This window comes from Ammospiza caudacuta, chromosome 5 (assembly GCF_027887145.1).
Source record: "Ammospiza caudacuta isolate bAmmCau1 chromosome 5, bAmmCau1.pri, whole genome shotgun sequence".
NCBI classification, from domain to species: Eukaryota; Metazoa; Chordata; class Aves; order Passeriformes; family Passerellidae; genus Ammospiza; species Ammospiza caudacuta.
The window spans coordinates 37,306,041-37,328,928 of record NC_080597.1 but is presented as its reverse complement, the minus strand read 5'-3'; the positions used below and the strand labels follow the sequence as shown (position 1 = coordinate 37,328,928).

Sequence of the window (22,888 nt, the reverse complement as noted above, 5' to 3'; positions counted from 1 at the left end):
GACTTCACCAAAAATCTTTACTATAGTTTAACTTTGGACTTAGTGTTTTCATAGAATTGGGTGGGAGGTTGGTAAGGAAAGATTATATTTTTAAAACATTTTGGAGCAATGTCAATAAGCCCACATAGGAAAAAATATAATATTTCGGGAATTATTTTAAATTAATCAAAATTAGTTTGGAAATTTTCAATTGCATTTTGTCTTAAGTTTTATATGATTTTGTCAATTTTTCTTTGGTCTTTTATTGAAGAAAGACACTGGTTTTTGTAATTAGCATAAAGCTGGAAGAAGTTAGAAATCTTTTTTGTCAACTCTGTAGGCTAGATGTTGGAAAACTTACAATTATGAAAAATTGTATTTGTACATTTTTATCTGTGTGCAGGATGTGGATGGCCATGTATCTTAGAGCTATACATCAGACAATAATAATTCATGCTTAAAATATTTTTTATAACTTCTATTATCTAAAATTTCAAGGAAAAGTTTAGTGTAATACAGTTTCAAGGTATTTTAGTCACAAGTCTTACTGTGATTCACTATCCCAAAAATTTGCTACCCTGATGAACACCAGTCTGATACAAATTTTTTTTAGCTGGAAGGCTACTTTATCCATTTATACAGAGTGAAAGGATCCACAAACCTGGCAATACAGTTTGTAAATGAACTTATCCTATTATCAGAATCATTCTAATAATCACCTTTGAAACTAATGGAACTAATCATTATTTATTTTGCTTCTTGGATAGTTTCATTGAATTTAGCTAGTGAAAATGAGTTAAAATTTCTCTAAATATGATATCCTGTGAGTTAATCTGAAAGCTGTAATCATCCTACAATCATATGACAGAGGCTCTTGGCCAATTTGAGATAACAAATTGTAAGGCAACGCTGATTCTGCTTTGTGAAGAAGGCATGACCTAATTTACTCCCTCCCCACATGCCACCGTGCCTTCATCAGTCAGGTTTGCTGCTTTGTGAGAGGTTAGCACCATTAAGAACATTTTGTCAACCACATGCTGCTGCAGTGTGGGCTGACCAAAACCACTGTAACATCTTGACGTGTTTTGCCAATGCATTATCTCTTAGAGCACCACACCTCATTAGAGATCTTCTCCAGGCTTGTAATTGATCTTCCCATTCTCTGGGAAAAAGCTGGGCTCTTATGATCCCTTTATGTACCATTAGTTTGTAATTGAAGTGTCTGCTACAGCTGTAGATGGCTAGTCAAAACCACATTTACAAATTGTTGTTAAAATTCATAAGAAGTTGCTCACCATCTTAACAGGATATTCTGGTCATTCAGAAATAAGAAAACTGACAAACAAGAAAGATATTTACTTTGCTGCAGTACTGTCATGGTCTTACAAACTCTTTCACTAAACACTAATGAGATAAGTAAGGGACTCAAAATGAAGACCGAGACATAACTAGTAATTTCAATGTATTATGTCTGAATGCTCTTTGAGTCTTTCCATAACCTGTTTTTCTGCTCTGTCTGCTCTGGCAGTGTCTCACATATTCATTTTTGCTACATGCAAATTCTTTGAGAAAATTTACATTGCCATTTCTACTTGCTTGATAAGCTCCATTGCTTTTTTCTCCTCGTTACTACTTTCTAACCTTTTTGAACTGTTTTTAGTCATCTTTGTAGATAAGCTTCTTCTGCCTCATTGTTTCTCATATTCCTGAGAGTGGATCTATCTGTTTGGGCTACTGTGTTGTTTTTAAACATATTTCTTTTATCTTTTCTTTGGCATTCTGTTAATCATATTACCTTGCTCCACGGCATACCTACAGAGCTCTTTATACTTTGCTCATCATTGTGTGTCTGCTTTTGTTTCTACATTCTTTTCAATCCCTATTTTTTTTTTTAGTATTATCACTGGTTTATTCTGCATTGTGCCCACAATTTTCGCATTCCTTCTGATACACTGTTTCCCTTAAACTCTGACTTTCCTCTTGTGCCTAGCAAAAAATTCTTCCTTCACATTGTAAATAACATGTGAAAATTCTTCTCCCAACCTGTGTGGTTTTGCATCAGTGTAGCTTTTGTTAATGAAACTCTATTTTTTTGCCAGTCTAGGAATATGTTTATACAGATTTATATACAATTATCTGCTCATCTTTACCTCTTTGCAAACTTTTAAAAGTAACAGTTAAGAAATGATCAAAATTTCATACTTCAGCATGTAGACTTCTGGGTGTTTTTTAATTTCAATTTTTTAATTTCAATTAGGATGGAAGATGGAGGAAGACTAGGTTGTTATCTAAAAGCCTAGCCTCAAAAAATAAGCTGGCCCCTGTTAACATTTTTTAGGTGTAAATGTCTTAATTTAGATTGCTGAATAATTCTGACCCAAAGCTTTTAGAAATACTGCTTGATATGTACCCTGTTAATATTTCTCCTTTAATTTCAATCTTAAAATCCAGATTTTTAAAAAATACTTTCTGCAAATACATGCTTCAATTTATTTTTAACTTGTAGATGAATGAGCTGAAAGATCAGTGTTAAAATTGCAAAACAATGACTTTGATTCTCAGTTGCATGTGTATTTATATGGCTTTATTTTAGAAAGTGTAATCCTTTGTGAATATAAAACCTACTTTTAAAAGTATTTTCATTTATTAAGTGGCTAAAAGGTGAAAAACTGCTTGAAGGAATGAATGAGCCTGGTCTGACCTTTGATTTTAACTTGTTCTTGTCATCTAGACCCAGCTGTGCGACTGGCGTTGTTCAAAAACAATGAAAATAAACATCTCTCTGTGAAACCACCAGGGAAGACACAGCCTATAAGTGCTGGAGACTTTGAAGGTATGAACAAGTATTTCATTTTATGCATATAAGCATATACGTTTTGCAACGTCTTTTAAACTGGCTTACTCAAAATATAAAACATTATGTGCAAATAGAGAAAGGCAGAAGTTTAAGGAACTTGTCTGTTCCTCAGATCACAGCAGTGAAACATTTCAATTTAAATTCATTGCAGAGAGCAAGAGGTGCTCCTAGAGCTTAATTTATAGGGAGATGGAGCTTAACTTATTTATTTATTGTTTTATTATTAAATCTTCATCATGAAAATGTCAAAGCATGTCAGAGAGATATGAAATACAAAGTACTAGAATAAAACTTCATAAATGAAATATCACTTCAAATTCTTCATTAAATTGCTACATTTTCCGAAGCTAGACATTAAAAAATCCTTAGCATGTTTTTTGGAAAGTACTTTCATAAATATTCCCCAGAAATTCACCATTTGACAGAAGACAAGGAAAGAACATTCATCATGTAAATATTAAATTCTTTTTCATAAATATTTAAATACTGATGTAGCTTTTTTACTGTTGAAATTCATGTTAAAACACTCCTTGGTTTCTGTACAATTAAAGTAAGTCCAAGTCTATTTAAAATGCCCTTGTTGTAAAAAGGCAATCATCTCCAGAGACATTTTTATATTGTTTTTTGCAATAAATGGTGTACTCAGAAAGTTCTCACCTCTATCTTTTTGTCTTTTCCAAAGACATAGCCATATGCTATCTGATCTATTCCTAGTTTCACAAAGTAAAACTACAAATTATACTGTATTAACATTTGCTGTATGAGGATAAAAATTAGAACATGTCTGAGAGAGGTGTGAAATAAATCTGAGTCTACATGAATTGCAATTCGGTCAATTAACTCAGCTGTATGAAAGCCTAGATTTGCCTCATGAGTCCACGCTCAAATTTGTTCAGAAACAATTATTGGTAAATTCTGAAGAGGAAATATTTTCGCACTATTATTTGCCTTGAATCCAAACATGACTCTACCTTGACTATAGAAAGTCTGTGTGTACTGCACCTGACTGAGCATTTCCCAGTATCTCATATATGTTTCTGTGGCATATGCTTGTACACATCAGAATGTGGCGTATGCTGAAGAAACAGGACAGGCAGGCTGCCTGTGAAAAAGTGAATGTCCAATAGAAACAACTGTAGGAATGCTCAAAACCATATCAGAGTTAAGCCTTAATACAAGTTTAGTACCCTAAAGTCAGTGTAGGTTTAGGCTAGCTTTCCTGCCACCAGTTTATTTATTCCTGCCTGAAAACATTTCCCTTTGTTTTGAAAAGCCGATGTACGCATTCTAAATATTACTGAAGTTACTTTTGAATTGATGGAGAGAAGATACCAAGGCAGATTGGATATCAAAAGGCAAGCGTAGTGGTAGTGCTCTTAATTATCTCTAGCAGGCTAATAGACAGAAACTTTTTTCACTACTCATTGCTGCTCACATGTAGTCTGCTGAGCTTTCAAGACAAGGAATACTTTTCTGCTTGACCAGTGTAGAAATTTGTCCTTCTACCAGAGGCATTGCTACTTCAGGCATTATGTCCAGAAAATTCTAGGTTGAAAGAGCATTTATTTATATGTATGTGAGGTATCATCAGACAGAACTAGGAGTTTCTAAATTTAGAATTAGTAGCACTTTGCACCTCCATAGTAACTTCATAGTGTTATCAGACATGTCTTCTCTTGTTTCCCATTTCCCCTCTTACCTTTTAAGTGTTTCTTCCTCTTTTGCCAGCAGTAGATCTCTTTGGGTCTGTTCAGTCATTGGAGTTCTTTCTGTAACAAGAAGGTGGAATGTTTTCACTCTGTATCCATAAATCTTGTGGTCATTGTATTTTAATTCAGTAGAACCCAGACCTGTCCTTTATGTGGTGGAAGTAAACTTCCTCCATTCAAGGCCTTTTACTTTCACAGACTTGTAGTGGGTAGAAAATTTGAACTCCAAACCATCTTCTTTATAAACAATTAAATAAAAAAAGCACATTCTATATATTCCTTCTTTATTTCTTTAAATTGGGAAATAGAAGGGAGAAGTCAACATCAACAGAAAAACAGCAAATACACACGTGTTATCTGTTAAATAACAGAATCACTACTTTTGAAAGGGGATGCCCTAGGAAGTAAAACAATTAGAACAGTTTTAGATTTTAAAACTGGAACACATCATGGTAATGAATATTTAAGAAGAAATCTAGTTAAAATGAATGATGAATGTTTTTTGTCTTCATTGTGGTTTTGTGTGTAAGACTACAAAGAAAACAAAAACTAATAGAAGCATAAGAGATATAAAAATAGTGAAAAGAAATGAGGTTAATATCTGATGATTTTTTTTCCCTGAGATTTTGTTCTGTCATAATTTTCCTTCTTATTTTCCTGCTACAAAAGTTTTGATAAGCTGATATGCACTATGCAGTTAACAAATTTTGAAAACTTGTGCATAACTTTAATCCCGTAGGGTAATGCACACATCTCTAAGTTGACATACATGTTGTTGGAAAACATATTTTCAAAACTGGATTTATTTATTCATAAATATTCAAAATTTATTTATAAATTTTTATTAAATTTTGGATGAGTCATCCTGCTTTTCTCACTTATGTTAGACAAATACCCACCAGGGACCATTATTTCACATCTGAATCACAGCAGCACACAGAATTTAGTCAGAAATAAACCCCTTTGTAATGCAAACACCATGCCAATGGCATGAGGAGATACTATTCTCACAGAGAAGAGCTTGCCATTTAAAAATACAAGCAGTGTGTGAAGGAAGAAACCATGGGAATGCAATTCAGTGCATTACTGTATGTGTCAATAAATCTGTCAATATATCTGTGTCTGTATGTGTCAATGTATTTACATACAGTACATGTGTCTGTACTCACACAAATATATAAGCATATGCCAGGAGTATAAGTAGATAAAATAATTCAATAAATGTAATACTTATAACTTTTTATTTGTATATTTTCAAAGGAAACGAAATTATGAACAATTACTGTCTGGTGTAATTACTAGCATCCACATGCATTTTGTAATCCTTATACTTTCTGTCAGATGCAGTTTCAGTTTCTTTAAAATTAATTTAATGCATGTGGTCATTGTACTGTAGATACATTAAAACTATTAGTTTAATAAAAATATATTTGAATCTTTTCTGTGACATTAACTTGAGTAGGCTGTAAAGTCAACCATAGAATATGCAAGTATAAATATGTATTTACTGTTTCTCATAACAAATTATACCCTGATCAAAAACCTGAAGAAAGATGAAAGCCTGACTTGAAGTACTCCTGATGATTTGCTGGACATTTCCTGGGACTGTGTATATTACCCTGCTCTCTTTGGTGAGATAAGGTTATGCTTCCATCATGGTTGTTGAGTTTCATTTAGTGTCAGGTAGCTGACAAACAAAATATGCCTTCTTTAATGAATATTCTGGTTCAATGAATGTTCTTGAGATATTTTTGTGGTTTGTAGATGGTGACATTTCAAAGGTCTCAAAATTTTGGAAACTTTATAAGGAACATAGATAATTGTCATAATTTCATATTTTGCATCAAAGCATATTTTTTAGAAAGCTTTACGACTACTTGTCCACTTCTTGTCTGGAGGCTATTTCAGTTGTTAATTTAATGTAAAATAGTCTTGACTGTTTTGGGTAAAGTACATCAAGAACTGAAGGAAAAATCTATCCTTGACTCCTCTTGGGAAGTTCCAATTAGTCCTGGCTGACCATGTAACAGAGCATCTCTGCCATCTGTGGGTCTGTAATTACAGGATCTGTAATTTCATTTGCATAGAGGAAGGATATTTTTCTAGCCAACAGTGTGAATACTTAGTCCCAGTACAGCAGCTGAGAACTCAAGAATGAGCCCTAAGGCCAAGCACACGTTTTTGCTACAAGCTTTGCAAACCATGTGTGTCTTTTTGGGTCTTCTTTAATCCAGTTTCCTCAATGGTTTTGGTGGGTTATCCAAATAATTTTTGTTCAGTGGATTGGGAAGCTGAATTTCAATCTGTAAAGCAAGCTGGAAGAATGCAGGAGATCAGATGAAAATCCATTCAAACTATCCAAGTATTATTTGGATATGATTTACTTTATTTCACAGGTTGTGCTCATTTAATTTTAGATTGTGCTGTATTTAATTTTGTAGGTTAGGTGAATTATTGGCATATATACTATATTTATTTTTAGTCATGTCCATATCCATCAGTAACACATCTATACCATACACTTCAAAGTGAAAACAGTGCAATGTGACTTCACCCAAAAACGTGAACAATGATTTATGCCTGGGGGTTTAACTATATAAAAAATGCACTGGGCTGTGTTGACAAGATATGTTTGCTGTAGTTTGGGAACCTGTAGTTCTACTTGGCAGTACTGTATTTCCTGTCATTTTATGCTCATGGTGACCAAGGAAAATGCAGTGGACATAGTGTTAAGACTGATTTCACCAATACAAATTTGATAATGAATAGATTATGCTTCTTGGGTGACTTTTAATTATGCCAATATTTATTTATTTCTGTAGAAATCGTCAGTTGAAATAACATTTATTTTTCAAGAATAAGAAGTAAAGTGAGCTTGTGATTATGTCATAAGATTTGAAGATAAATATCATGGAAACCACATAGTCATCTGTTTTCCAGTTTTATAATAGTTCCTAATTATGAAAGTCCTTATAGTCTCAAGCAGAAATTATTGCAAAATATTCTTATAAATTATTATTACTAGTGATAATTGAAAGTGCAAATGTGAGACTTTGGAAAGTTGGAATTTAAAGTTGGCTAATTGTGAGAGATCATTAAAACATTGTTGCACTTGATCAACATAGTTTCTTAGATTTCCTATATTATAAGATATGAATACATTTTTAAAAAACTATGTATGACATTTAATAGAATTGGTATTTAATCAAATCACTGATGCTTGACAAATCACATCTACATGACAGTTAAGAGAAGATACTGAGTCTGGAATGCTAGTATTCATCTTTATATGGGCTTTAAATGTTCTGGGTTTTGTTATTTAAGAGCATGTAAAAAGACATTGAACTGTAAGTGAAAATTTGTGTTAGCTGTTTTCCTCTTTTAGAAATCAGCTCTTTTTAATTGAGAAATATTAATGGCATCACTTCCCAGGAATCACAGTGTTTGTAAACGTCTGTTTCTAAAGAAAGTTGTCTTTTATTGATCTGTTGTCTCAAAAGGATAAATAACCACATTTGAAATCTGGGCTTGCTGCTATTCTGAGTTGAATTGCCATGTTTACAGTAAACTGTAACTGTTACATATCTCCCAGGCTCTAAATTTGTATGCCACATTAGGGAAGCAGTTTCTAATCCAGACAGCACTGACAAAAATGACAAAATAATGCATTTTCAGAGAATGTAAGATCTGTCCTGAAATGTAATGAAAATGTGTTACAGAAACTTGCAGTGCAGAAGGGATTGTATCTTTTGAATTCATAATTCTATGGCTTTTTTTCCTATTATTTAGTTTGAGCTCACACAACAGAACTCTTGCATTGAAATATTTTCTCATTTTAAGGAATTAATGGCTCTCCACCAGCCCTTCAACATGTAAAATGAGTAGGTTACTTGTGTCCAGTACATCCAAAAAGAGCCAGGATAAAATAAACATAAGGAGTTGGATATCTTGGAAAAAATCTGTCATGGGTTTGGGTTAATCATCTCCAGAAGAAATTCAACTTGATGCCTGAAATGTAAGACTTCTTGGAGAAAGCAGTAAGGCCTGAGGCAGTGTTGATCTGAAGGAGTGCTCTCCATGGGTCAGAGCTGCTCTGCTGGCAGAGTGCAAACCCAGTTCACAACAGCGGTACGCTCAAAACTTGTAAAGGACTGCAGGGGCCTTACAGTGCACGCACTCAAGCTTCAGTTACATACTTCTACTGGTCCAGTTTCTTATTATAAAATAAAACTGAAAAATAAAATCTGTGCCTAATTTTCTAGCCTCCTGTCTGTCAATGATAGTGTAGGATTTTTTCAGTACTCATGGAATGAAGCAATCCTGAAATTATGTTTAAAAATAAATATGTAAAACATAATTTATGTGGGTTTATGCAGTGTACTTCAGTGTCTGAGTATTTATAAATGATCTAGACATATGAAAGTTTTATTAATATTCTTGCTTTTCACTTTCAATTACCAAAAAAAAAAAAAAAACCAACCCAAAAAAAACCCACCAAAACCACTCACACTTTATTTGCCTGAAGTTCCTGGATAGGAGGTACTTGCCATAGATACATACCAGCTAATATTATAAATTCTTATTGTGGTTCTAGTCTTCAGAGTTCCTGTATTCGTATATTCAATGTTTCTGACCACATATTTGACCTGCTTGTGTACTTTCTCTTTGTTCCTGACTCTGCCTTTTTGCAGACTGTTGTAATTTGTGGTAGCATGAGGATTTTGTTAGAGTATCAGATATGGACGTGGTCTCTAACCTAGAGAGCATGTTTGTTTGTTCCAATAAACTTCCAAAACTAGGATTTTGTACAATGTATAGGTGGTTACCTGTGCTTTCATAACATATTGATTTATTAGTTTTAATAAACCTAAAAGAAACTGCACCTAAAATAAAGGAAAAAAGTCTTATTCTTCTTTTGCTAATAGCTACCCAGTGATGACTACAGTAGGAGAGAGATTTCACCTAAAATGTCATCAGAGGTGGAGAACTACTTCTTCTTCTTGAATAAGATTATATAATAGTTCAGATAGTTTTATTTGCATCTCCTTAAATTTTGCCTTTCTTTTTTCTCTTCTTCTTGATATTTTATGTCCAAAATTTTTGTAGTGTGACATCTGCATCTCAGCCAGTGTAAATTTAAACAGGTTGATTCCACACGCAGATCCACAGCTTTTAGTACTGCATAAGGCAATCGTTTTAGATGAATAGATCCCTGAGTACCAAAGCATTTCAAATCCTTTTTCATTTGACCATTCAGTGACCTGATAACTATTTCCTGTCCCTAAGTAAGGTCATGACCCAGGTCTTAGAGTGCAAAAGACAGATAATTTTAGCAACAAGTTAAATCCAAATGGATTTGGTTGGAGGGGGTAAGGGAGAATAGGTTTGGTTAATTTCCTTTAAAATAAAGTGTTACAAAAATTGTATTTAGCATGTCCTGTTAAAAGTAATTATTGAATTTGTTGCTGTCATGTTTGGATGCCTGGGGACTGCAGTCAGTATTGGGGTGGTTTGTTTATTTGCTTTGCTTTCACTGGACAGAACCCAATAAATTTTTTTACACTTCAAAAAACAATTGCTAATTGTTTTTTGAGGTCATTAAAAGTGCATATTCAGATATATTCAAAGAGCTTTCCAAAATGTTTGTTTCAAACACTAAAATCATATTACTATGCAAATGGTTTTCAAACATAGGCCATGGACTCTGTCTGTAAAAGTGTCACGAACGTTACATTGCACAAATGTTCCTCTTGCAAAAGAATTTCCATTTGGTATGATGAGATGAATAAGGAAAATAATGTAGCCTTAGAAATATTTTATAGGTACAAATCTTACTTCAATTGGGATCTATGGCATATTTTAAATCACAGTTAAAAGAATGTTTCCTATAGCTGTAGATTTTAATAATTGCATTATTCTAAGCACTTTCAGAGGTGATATAAAGGAATGCCTTCACACCAGAGCTTTTAATTAATTTGAAAATATAATTTATTAAAATTTTCTTTAAAGAAATTTCTTATTCTGTAATGCGAACTATGGTGTTGTGTAGAATTAGTATTATTAATGATGTCAGAAATCTACAGCATTCCAAAGAGGCCATTTTCACAAGTTTAATATTAAACGCACATTGAATTATCTTTCTGTTTCTATAACTAATAATGTTGTTGCTCAGATACATTTTTCAAGCAAAATATCAAAACAATACTCTAAAATTGAAATAGAGGAATTTAAAATTTTATACTGCTCAATACTAACTCTTAGAGCAAAGTTCTATAGCTTTTATAGATTTCATCTATTACAGAATTGAATGTGCTGTGGACCTACCTAATTTACAAGGAATTCCAAGTAACTCAAGTATTTTAATGAAAATGTACAATCATGCAGTGATAACTATGTAACTTTTATGTTGTGTTATTTCTGTAATGTAAATTTTCCTACTTCATAACTTTGCAGTTCAATTCGTATCAAAATATGTTAGCAATTTCTGGAAATTCATAGGTTTGTGCTAGTTTGATGTATTCACTGCAGATATTTTATCTGGCTTGTGAGTATAAAAAAGGTAGAAGTACTGAATTTTGCAGTTATATTTTTTTTTCATAGTGGTAAGAAAGACTGCATTTCAAGACAGTATTTTTGAATACAATTTTGTTTACATGACATTCTAGAATTTTTCTCTCTTTTCAGGTTTATTGTCAGGTTCCCAATCCAACATGGTTGGATTGTAACTTCATAAATTAGCACATTTATAGAATGTTGTAGATAATGAGTCCAGACAACGAGATAAAGAAATCCAAGTACCCAGACAAAAGAACTTCATTTTCATAGTCATCATTAAACAAGCTCATTATGAATAACTGTATTTTTCAATGGTTTCTAATTGCACATTGAGCATCAAGCTTACTAAGACCCTGACTGTGGAAAGCTATTTCTCTAAAACACATGCATTCTTTTATTTTCTGGTAAGCAGCAAGCTCAGCAGTGTTCGCTTTATGAAGAGACCAGTGATATCTCTTATGAAAGATAGAATGCAACTTTTAAAAAGGAAGAATTTAAACTCTACTGCGTATTTTTAAGTTAAATTTACTGAGTATTTGCTTTAGTACCTGATGTGTATTTTGTAATTGAGAAATTAGCAGTGAATGTAAAAAGAAAGGAAGCTATGTGCCAGTAAGCCAGAAAGTTCTGATTTAACCTACCAATGACCTGGCTTTGTTTGTTCAGATGACAGTTCTAAAAGTGTGCAGAGAATATTCCCTTTTAATACAGTTATTTGCCGCAAGCCGTGACCTCAGTGCCTGTCGGGGAGCAGGTCTGAATTGGCCCTTTCTCTGATATCGTGACATTGCTTCTGTTGCCTCGATTGTGACCTCTGATTGCATGATACCCCTGAGAGTTCAATTTAATAAGCGTGACTCCTGACTCTTAGCCAGGTCTGCCTTCTTAGGTTTTGTCAGACTCTACTTGTAGTCTGGTCTACATATGCTAAAACACTGCATAGGCTGCCATCATACTGTGTGAGTTGTGTGCACTGAATTCAAAATTCTCTTTCAAACGCCTCTCATTTATTGCAAATGCAAATGTTTATAAAATCTTTCTTGGAATAAATTTTAGAGGTTGTTTCTTTCACATGTACGACTGCTTGGGATTTTTGGGTTTTATATCTTTGTACAGATAGTTACTAACTCTTTTACTAAATTACTAAGCATGTGTGTTATCCATGCATCATACTAATTTCTTTCTTCAAAATTTTATTTCCCCTATGAGAGTGTTCTATATTTTTATGACTTCCCATAAAATATGTTTGTTCAATATAGAAATATTAGGGGCAAATCTCTTTTTCTCATTATGTAATTAGTACAGTCTCACAACAAGGCAGTACTAATGAGCGCTCAGAGCACTGTAAGGTGCAGTGACCCAGGACCAGTCAGGTGAAAGCTGAAGAATCTGTTTGGAATCCAGGAGAAGGTGAGTAGAATTAAAACATTTTAAATACCATTGAAAATAAGTTATCTTGGGTTTAGTGACAATTTTGCTATATCATTGCATTCTTTTCTCCTGTTTTCCTCCTATTCTAGCCAGAATGCTGAAGAAGAGTCTGTTCTGAGACCTGGATGCCTTGAGGGTGATGATGCTATTCAGATATTTCTCCAATTTTAGTGCCCCTTGCTGCATTCACTGAACCAGAATATGGAGAAGTTTAAAGATTGAAAGAAAGTTTCAAGAACTGTGGTACAAGTTACAGACAAGTTTCTGTATTTACTTACATGCATTTTCTGTATTCTCATTGCAGATGTGTACCCATTTTCCTAGCCTCTGTATCAGTACCCATAACTTAGGGCTTCTAAAAAAAATATCATTTCAGAAGAGCAGAAAAATCTTGCTGAACAAAATAATGCTTTGAGCTTACTTTTGTAGTTACATTAAAATTTTTCTGTAAATATTACCATTTAATACTTCTTTATTTCTTCAAGTACTTTAAAGAATTTTGTTAACCTTTTCAATGAGATTAATTTTTATTAAAATTGTTTATTTTGTATGAAAACTATATCAGGATCTTTCTTATAAACCAAGTTCTATATAAGGCAGAAAATGGGTATTTTCTTCTTCCACTCAAATTTGACAATGAAATTCTATTCCTTCTTCATGACAGTGACTGTTTACAGTGAAGTAAAATCAAGTAATATCTCGGTTTGGCCAGGTTTTTGGGTTTGTTTTTTTTTGTTGTTGTTGGGGGTTTTTTTTATTTGTACACAAATTCTCATGTAAGATTATGTAATTCCTATAACTCAATTTAGTCTCTAAGGTTTTAAAAGTCATAATATAATCATCTCTTTCCTTCTTCTGGAGTAAATAGTGTAAGATCAGCTACTGAATTTCCTTAATCTTAAGTGAGGGTTTGCCTACCTAATTGAAATTTATGGGATTTCACTCCCTCTCTGGATCAGAGCTTAATGCTCTGTAAATTCCTGTGCTATTGGCAGAGATTAGATCATCAGCTGCAAACAAACAAAGTTACAAGCAAACAACTATTTTAACCTGTTGGTAGACAACCGGTAAAACAAATTACACTTTAAAATTAATTAGTTATGGCTGTCTCAAAAGCTATTGCAAATATAAACAGAATGCAGATGAGGCAACTTCACCTATTTGGAATCATCATCATATTTAGGTTGTTCCCTCCTTTTCAAACAAGTTTTATATATATGTATGTAGATACATATTAGGAGAGTTTAGATAAAAAGTAGCAAGTGGGTAGCAAGTTTAGATGAAACGTTTAGTAAAAAGAAACTAATTTAAACACACCTACAATAAGCATAAACCGTTTAAACTCTAGATTAGGGACAGTTAAATTATGTTCACAAATAGAACTGGGGGGTTTGTGTTCATCTTCCCACTAAAAAGTAATTTGAATAAAGTTCTAAACAACATTCTGTGAAAGAACAGGAGGAGTCAGATCTAATTTATTCCTTTTTCAACTGATTTGCTCGTTCAGTAGGTAAATCATTCAAACCTTCTCTGCATGGATAGAGAAAACCTGTGCCATTGTAACTATAACTGATCCAAAATCAATATAAGTCAGTTCCATACCTGGGGATATGTGTTGATTTCTCTATAATTATACACAGTGTTTCGATTCTTGTTTGTTTTCATGTGTTTTCCAGCTGAAAATTGCAGTTTAACTAATGAAGAAATCTATACAAATATTAAGCTCTATGAGACATATGTATTGACAATTAACCTAGGGCAACTCATAGGCAAACCGTGGTTTTCTTTTGCTTTTTTTTCCTGACCTTCTTTACAAATTGAAGGGTTTTGTTTTTTGGGGTTTTTTTTCATGGATCTACAAGACACTGGAATTTCATATTGTTTATTGTCTTCTGTGAAGTATCAACCAATTAAATATAACTCAATAAGAAGAATTACTTTTATGTTTGTGTTTATTTATAGACACTCATAAGTCTAATGTTTATGGTTGTTTTTAAGCTGGATATAAATATATAAGAATTACACATAATTAGGGATTAACTAATTTTAGATGTAGAGTCTTAAGAAAAAGAAAAGACTCTGAGTCTGAGACTTTTTTCCCACTTAATTCCATGAACATTAAATCAAGTCTTGTTTATACAATGTTTGGCATAATGATAGGTCTGATCTTCAATATTACCTCTTGTTTTTGCTATGAAGTAAACTAAACAGCAGCCTTGCACTCAGTGTAGACTTTGTGTGTGTATTTGACAATGGAGAGTAGTTCTGCTGTTACACATTACTGTGCTGACAGAGCTGTGAATTGTTGTCACAATATGTTCATCAAATACCAATAGGTATTTCAAGTCTGCATCAGAAATTGAGCCAGAAATAGTTCTGCTCAAGCAAAACAAAACTCTTTTAAATAGAAAAATATGTCATATTTTAATCCATCAGATATATATTAAGTATAGGGTATAGATAGAAAGGATAATCAATCCAGAGGCTTTCATAACTAAACAACATATTAACATTAGTACAAAAATTTCATTATTTCACTTTCAGTGTTGCTCTGCAATAAGTACCAATTGTGCATGATCATGCATGGTACTTCAGCACATCATATGTGTTGATGAGCATGAGTTCTTAAAACAAGTTCTTCTATTATTCAGATAACTTTCTAGGGAAAATATGTATTCTCAATAGTTAATATAATAAAGACTTTTTTCAAATGAAAATTCTGAAGCTGTGACATGAAATTACATGTTTTAATTATTCATAGAATGTATGAGACAATTATTAATATCATGTAAGTCAGCTTTACTGACTAAATTCATGCTGTTCCAGAGTAATGACAGTTCTTTTGTTCCTTTTAATACTTAGCATATGTATATTCTTGTTGCATAGTAGCCTCCAGTTTTTATTTTGAACAAAAGTTTTGTTGGATTTGAATTTTTCAATTCCTTTCTTTTACTTTTAATATCTTCACTACAAACAAAACCTACCCTAATGGTTGTCACACTCAATAAAGTTGATTGTATTGTGTAGGTTTTGTCCTCTCTGTAGTGAACAACATAGTAGTTAGACCTCCTGCACTCTTACAAAATGTTCCTTTGTACTTGTTATTTTGAGAATTCCTTTGGAAGATCTTATGTCTTAAATAATTTTACTTGGTTTATTGAATTTAGAGAAAGATAATTCTCTGGTTTGGACTACATACAAAGTGATATCTCTTCTTGCTTGGAAATACGGTTTCATCACTGAGCAACAAAACACTTTTGTTGAAGTTCTTGATTGCTTCTGTCATTTAATTTTAAGAAGTGGGAATGGATAGAAATAGGATCTATCAAAATATTCTGTGAAAAAGGGGATTTTATGTTATGCATCTCTTATTTTTCTCCTCAACAGTAAAAATTCCTCTATTCAGTAGAGAACACCCATCATTCGGGGGTTTATTAGTTCCCAGAGTTTATGAAAAAAAATAGAGATAGGGTGCGTATTAGGCAGATTTGAAACTTCAGACAAGAAACTATGTGAGAGTGTAGGCACCAAGGATAAACAAAATAGGCTCAATCTACCTCCATCTTAGTTATACCTTACATTTACTCGTGGGTAACTAAGCATTGAAATGCTGAACATGCTATTTCAAAATAGTTTTTACTCCTCTTGATTTCTTCACTTCCTCAAGAGCCTTGACTATCCAAAGAACTCTTGGCTGTGCTCCAGACTCACTTCTCAGCAGAGCTGTTGATGAGATTTGCCTGTGCGGAGTGGCTGAAGCGGGGACTGTATAGGCTACACAACGCTGTGCTCATAGAAGACTACACAAAAGAATAATCTGCAAGTGTGGAATAGCACTGCCAAGTCTTTCATGTTCTTTTTGAATTTGGAAATGCCTGAGTGGATCCTGAAGCATGCTGATTGCCGGTAGCAGTTTACATCAGGAACTCTTCTCTTTCTCTGCATGTGGATGGCATATCACCTCTGTAGCTTCTTAATTTTTGGTTTTGGCAGGGATGTTTTTGGGGTTTTTTTAATAACCAGCTTAGATTTTCAAACGTAAAGCAATTCCATATTCAAACAGTCATAAATTAGCAAAAAATTTGAAATGAAGAGTGGCTTGTAAGGCAACTTCCTGTACATACCAGGTGAAATAGTTTTCTAGGTTTATTCCTCGATGCAGAAAAGTGTCATAGGTCTTAGGAAATATCACAATGTGAAATTGCTGTTTGTTACAAAGAAAATTACAAAAGATAATTAAGAAATTGTATTTAATGTAAATAGAGTACAGAAAGTGATAACAACCCATAAAAATTGCAAGAGTTGATCAGATTGGAAGGAACAATGTTTAATGATGTCTTGATGTCAGTGCTAGGAAAATGAGTCTTATGAAGCAATTCAAATGGAAACATGGAATAAAAACCATGTTACATGAATATGTGAGCATTTTAGTATAGAGTGGTTGTTTGAATTGTATTTTTTAAGTAATCAGGAGATCCTGGAAGAAGTTCTTTGATATTACTGGAATATGAATAGAGAGAGAGAAATAACTTCAAAATTATGTGTTTTAAAGATATGCCATTGAGGATGAAATAAGACTTAGATTTGCCTCAATGTGGGAAAAAGAAAATGTTGAGTTTAAACTGTAAGCTAGAGACAGATAAATAGTAGTGGTGTATTCTATAGGGGCAGGAAGATGTAGCAAAACAGAAAATAATGGAAAGGTACAAGTATGAAATCCTGTTTTCCTTGCATTCAGAAGCTGAAATTTGTACTTTTTCAGTGATGTAGGAATCTCAGCTAAAAGATTCTGCTTTTGCCTAATCTAATAATAAGACATCAAAGAGAGAATACAGAAAGCACAGTCTGAAATATGATAACTGCTAAAATAGCATTAACTTGTTGGGGAAGACATTAGAGAAGAAAAGGAGGTTTGTAGATCAAATAGTAACATAGTAAGCCTTACTTTTAGTTTGAAAAAAATGCAAAATACCTGGTAAAAAGGGAAAAAGGGCTTAAGTTTTAGGAAAAAAAATCTCTTTTTAATTTTTTTTCCTGTTGGTAGTTGCTTTTATAATCTTTGAAAGACATTCTCTCGTATATTGATCAGCACTCCCATTTTCAAAACTCTCCTTATTGATTGATAATTGATAAAGTATTTGATAAAGCATTTTTAGGCATTAAAAATTATGTAGGTAATAACCTGAGGTAGTATTCTTGTGATACAGTTCTATTTCATATTTTATTCAGCTATGAACTCACTCAGACACTTCTACAAATATTTTCATTTCATTCATTCTGGTCCTAGAGATGGAAGTTGATATGGTCAGAAGTCACTCAGATGAAAAAATATCTTCTAAAAGTCCCTAGTATATCAAAAGAAAATGTTTTTAAGGTAGAAATGTATATACCCCATTATCTGAAAATTCCAGCCCTGAGCTGTAGATAAACATCTGGGGATGCTATAGGTTTCAGTAAGAACTCTGTACCAATTTCTGCCACACGATGTTGCCGACTGTCTGGGAGTCACATATGTATTTCTACCATAAATGTACTCACAGAATGCCTGTGAGCATGCTACAGACCACTCTAAATACCACTCTTTTTCCAAAGCAATTTGGGGCCTGTTGTGATTGCTGTGTCATGGATGGCAGCATTCAGGGACTCCTGACAAAGTGCACTTCTGAGAAATGTTTCAAGTTCTCTGTGGAAAAAAAAAATTCCAATCATTTCTCATGCATTCTAGTATACGAGTGTTTTGGGGGTGAAGGGCAGTGGGGCTTGTAATTTTTTAATGATTGTTGTTTTCCTGTCTATTTCCAAATACTTCACTTTTTTACCTTAATAGCAGGAACAACTCATGTCATTCTTACTTTCTGTTCTGTGTGTATTATACAGACTGTCTCAGAAATAAGGCTTTTTTTGTTGTTGTAACATGAAAAACTGAGATTAAAAGGTTGGATTTTAGATTTGGGATTTCAAGGTAATTTATAAATGTGTAATACACACATTATATAACTGTATAGAAGACAGTAGAAATTACAAATCCTCAAAGGGTAGATAATTTTAATACTCAATAATTTTATTTTTTTCTAGATTTTGTGCATTCATACACATACTAATAGACATATTCCCTCAAATTATATATTTCTGACCAGTAATTTATGCCACAATACTGACAGAGAAGAAAAATGCAATATATTAATAGCATAGACAATAATTTTATACACAAGTTGAACTACTTAATTCCTTTATTAAGAACACCGATTCCACAATACATATTGAGAAAATTAACTCTGGTCACAGATTTTTTTATGGGAGGAAAACTTAGAATGCTGAAGAATTTCCAAGCCCTTCTTTCACATTGTAGGTCTTAGGTTTCTTAGTCTTTTATTTGTATTGTATTCCCTATAGAGCAAGGTTTGAAGTGATTTAAATCACCTTCTAAACACAAGATTTGAAAGATTCAATGCAATGCAAGCTTCTCCATATATTTATCAAGAAGCATGATGTATTAAAGTTCAACCTTTTATCTTCCCATCATCAACAAATAGATTTGGAAAAAAAAAATCCTGTGTTGAATCAGGTTCTTTAGCATCCCTTTCATTATGAATCGATGAAGAGTGGAATAGCTGTAATTTGTAATTTATAACAACAAGGATTGGTGTTTTCCAGGCACAGAACTTGAGTTCTCCCTGAATGCCGACACTGTGTAACCATCCTCCTTCATTTTGTGTGCTGACTTGTTAACAACACTTGTCCTACCACAGGGGAACTTGGGTCTCAAGTACCCCTTATCCTGATGAGATTTGGATCTCCAGATTCTATATGCCAAGCTGTTTCCTTGGCTGTGTTTCAGTCCTCTTAACAGTGACAGCTACAGCTGAGGACACAAGATCCATATATCTTGGAGGAAAGAAAGAAAACTGACTCCATGTAAAATTTAGGGCACTTCACCTGAAGTAGTTCACAGATTCTTTGCCCTTCTCCTTTAGTTCACTGAATGGATTACCTGGAGATAGTATAATTTAAAGCACATAATAGCATCCATTTTTTAAACTGCATGTGAGTTGTCTTGTCTCACAGCACACCCAGCGAACAGATTTGACTGATGAAGTATTACATTTTTCTTGATATCAAAGTTCAGGTTCTTACAGGTTTGCATGTGGATTTGGTGACCCAGAAAAGGCTTTGTTACTTTCCTGTAATATGCAGTTCCAAAGATATTTCAGATGGCAGGGCTTTTCTAAGTTCTCCCTATTTAGATGCTCAGATTTTGTAGGAAATTGCCAGTAGGTGGCCCTGACTGCTGCATTGTATCTGGCCTAAATGTACAGTATCTGTGTGGATGATTATTTGGCAACACCTAAAAATCATTACTGTATTAATGCCAAGTGTAAGACAATTCCAATCTTAAATTATTAACATGTGTGTCATGTTAAAAAAAAAGGTCAAAAAGATTGAAGTCTTAGAGCGATAATCTAATGAGGGTATGATACTTTAAATACTTCTGAAATTAATTTGGGTTTTGATGCCTTCTTTGATGTATTTCTATTTTCTTTGATAGTCTTAGAGTTGTCTGCATTTAACAATTAAAGATTATGGGTCTGATCCATTTCAAAGATGCAGAAAGCTTACAGCTCTTTGGAACTTTTATGAGTGTTAATACTTCTACAAAATCAGGTCCAGGTTTTTTAAAAAACACATAGTCCTAATTTAAGAAAGCTACCAAGCAAATGCATGTTAATGATACTGGTACACCAGATTCTTGAACACATGATGTTCATAAGTGGAAGAGAAAAGTGATAATGCAGTATTTTAATTCATAACATAGATTTATTTTTGGTTAAGAATTAAAAAGCTAAATACTTTTTAAAAGCAAGGATATGAAAGAAAATAGATTACAGTTTTTGCAACGTTATAAACAAATTATTGAAGATCATCTGCCCTTTTGAGGAAGAAAAGCCACTATTAAGACTAATACAAGAAAGAATTTTCTGTCTAATAACTTATATAATTTTAAGGAAGAAAACTCTTGTTTGTACTTTTACCTTGATGACATTTTTGTTTCGATTATGTTTCAATAATCAGCATGAAAAAATAAAAATATATTAAAATAAAAGTTTATTAAATAAAAACTGTTCTGTTTCAAACATAATTAAATCAAAAAATGAAACTGCAACTAAGGAAAATTATTAAAAATAACTTTGGAAAGTAGATTACCAAGTTGGAAGTATTTATATTTTTGTAAGCTTTATTATAGCTTATTGTATGTTCACCTTCTTTCAACCATTGCTGACACACAGACTCAGACATGAACTTGTAATATGGGTTTATCCCCTACATTGATTTCCCTTTTAATAGGGAAAAAGATAAAAACAATTTAGTGAATGCATAAATAATACAAATCATTTTAATTGCAAGACATATTTATCCTTAGAAAGATAGGAACACTGGGCTAACTTTTCTGTAAATACAGATAAGAAAAAAATTAAATATATTTTCTTCAGATATTATTCCTCATTGGAGAACAAATGTAGAAGGTTTAATCTCCAAATGAAGTGCTCTTAGGAGGTCACTCACAATGTGTCTTGTTTATATAAATCAGCATCTGTCTTCAAATGAAGAGCTATAAGGATACCAGTGGACTTGGAACCTATAAATTTTCAAAATGGAAAGGTTAGATGACTGTACTCCTGAACCAGAAAGGCAGCATCATAAATTTAGAAAATATAAATAGTCCCCACTTTAATAAAGGAAGCTGATGAACAGTGTAATTATCAGTGTTTTAATATTTGGCACTGATTAAGTAATTCATTGCTTGACTTTTTTAGTCAGCCCTCACACGCTCATTTCCATAGATACAGTGACTGTCCATCCAAGATTTTCATTTTCTGTCTGTCTAAGGTGGTAAATGGGAGTTCTTTACATTAACTAAGGATAAATTCTTCTGCCTAAGTTCTAGTCTGTGAGTGACTAGCAAGACATATGTAACTTTATATTCTGGACCAGGACCTTGCCTTGAATACATTCAGCCTAAGGAATGGATTTGGTTTGAATAGAGACTCCCTATACTAAGACAAATAAACAAAAATCATTTGTATTTCAGACTATGAAATAAGCAGTTTTGATACTTTAACTTGAAAGCAATGAGCTGATGGCAAAGCTAGGTAAAATGCCAATGAGGCAAAACCTGCATATTTTGCAGTTTATGCAAAGTAAATGATACACTTTAAATTTTAATTTCAATTTTAAAAATACTACATGTAATGTACCAAATCGCTTGAAAGGTGAATTGTTGAATATCCTAGAACTTCAGTTTATAATGTCAAAACATGAGTGAAAACTTGGCACTTCTGATACCGCCATCCCCACCCCTGCCATCCCTTTGGAGTTACTGGAAGTTAAATCATCCATAGTCAGCAAATGGACCTGATGTTAAGTCATCTTTGCTGGTTCAAGAGTTCCTGCTAAAAACCTTCTAGTAGCTGCCATATTGACCTATCAGTGAGCAAAGAATCTTTGAAAGAAAAAAAAGGAATAATTAGCAAAAGGATGATAACTCAGTGTTATCTGAAATGACATCAAAGAGAAAAAAACTAAATATTTGTACCAACTAGAAAAGGAAAAAGTTTTCAAATGTCTCATAAAAGCCCTGAGTTGAAGGTGCTAAAAAGATTTAACCTAGAAAGTTTATGTATGAGGATAGAAAATTAAAAATTATTCTAATCCATGAATGTTGTCATGCAACAATGATGGCTCCTCTGTGCTCTGTTCTAATTCTGGTAGCCTCTTCCTGATGCTCCTTACCATGTCTGTTATTCAGCAGAATGATCCAAAAACTGAAGGATCTCCAGAACTGGACGTTTTGGGTTTTTTTCCCCATAATGCCACTGTTTTATTCTCTATCTTTAGATGCTATTTGTGATCCAAAGTAGGTAGTAATTTCTGAAAAATGATATCATAGTTGCCATTGCTTTGGAATCCAAATCAGAAATTGCCATTAAAATGTCTTAAACGTTGTAATAGACCACATCAGTAAAAGACAGATAAGAGTAATAAGATTGCCATGTGTCGACTCTTGCATATAATGGTGATTTGTTTTTTTAACCTTACAGATTGCTAAGTAGAATTGTAAGTATAAATTATTGCATATTTTAATTATGGATATACCACAATAAGCAACAATCATGGCAGCTGTGGCAAGCAATATAATATATACTTCTATATTAATTTCATAACAAAGGATAGCTTCATTTCCCAATAAAATAAATTTATTCAGAAGGCTAATATTACATCCCAAAAGAGAAAACAAACCATAAAATTAAAACTAATATAAAAGTATTTCTTAAATATATCTGAAGAGATTTTAAATAGT

The 22,888-nt window shown here is 33.0% G+C and overlaps 1 protein-coding gene across 1 annotated transcript in view; it reads left to right on the top strand.

Annotated features, from left to right (window-relative positions):
* The window catches only part of LRRIQ1 (leucine rich repeats and IQ motif containing 1), a 102,533-nt gene that overhangs the window by 60,976 nt on the left and 18,669 nt on the right, over positions 1-22,888 (top strand). Inside the window, exon 23 of the mRNA XM_058805788.1 lies at positions 2,711-2,812. Within this exon, the coding sequence (XP_058661771.1) occupies positions 2,711-2,812 (102 nt within the window). The remainder of the gene's footprint in view (positions 1-2,710; positions 2,813-22,888) is intronic.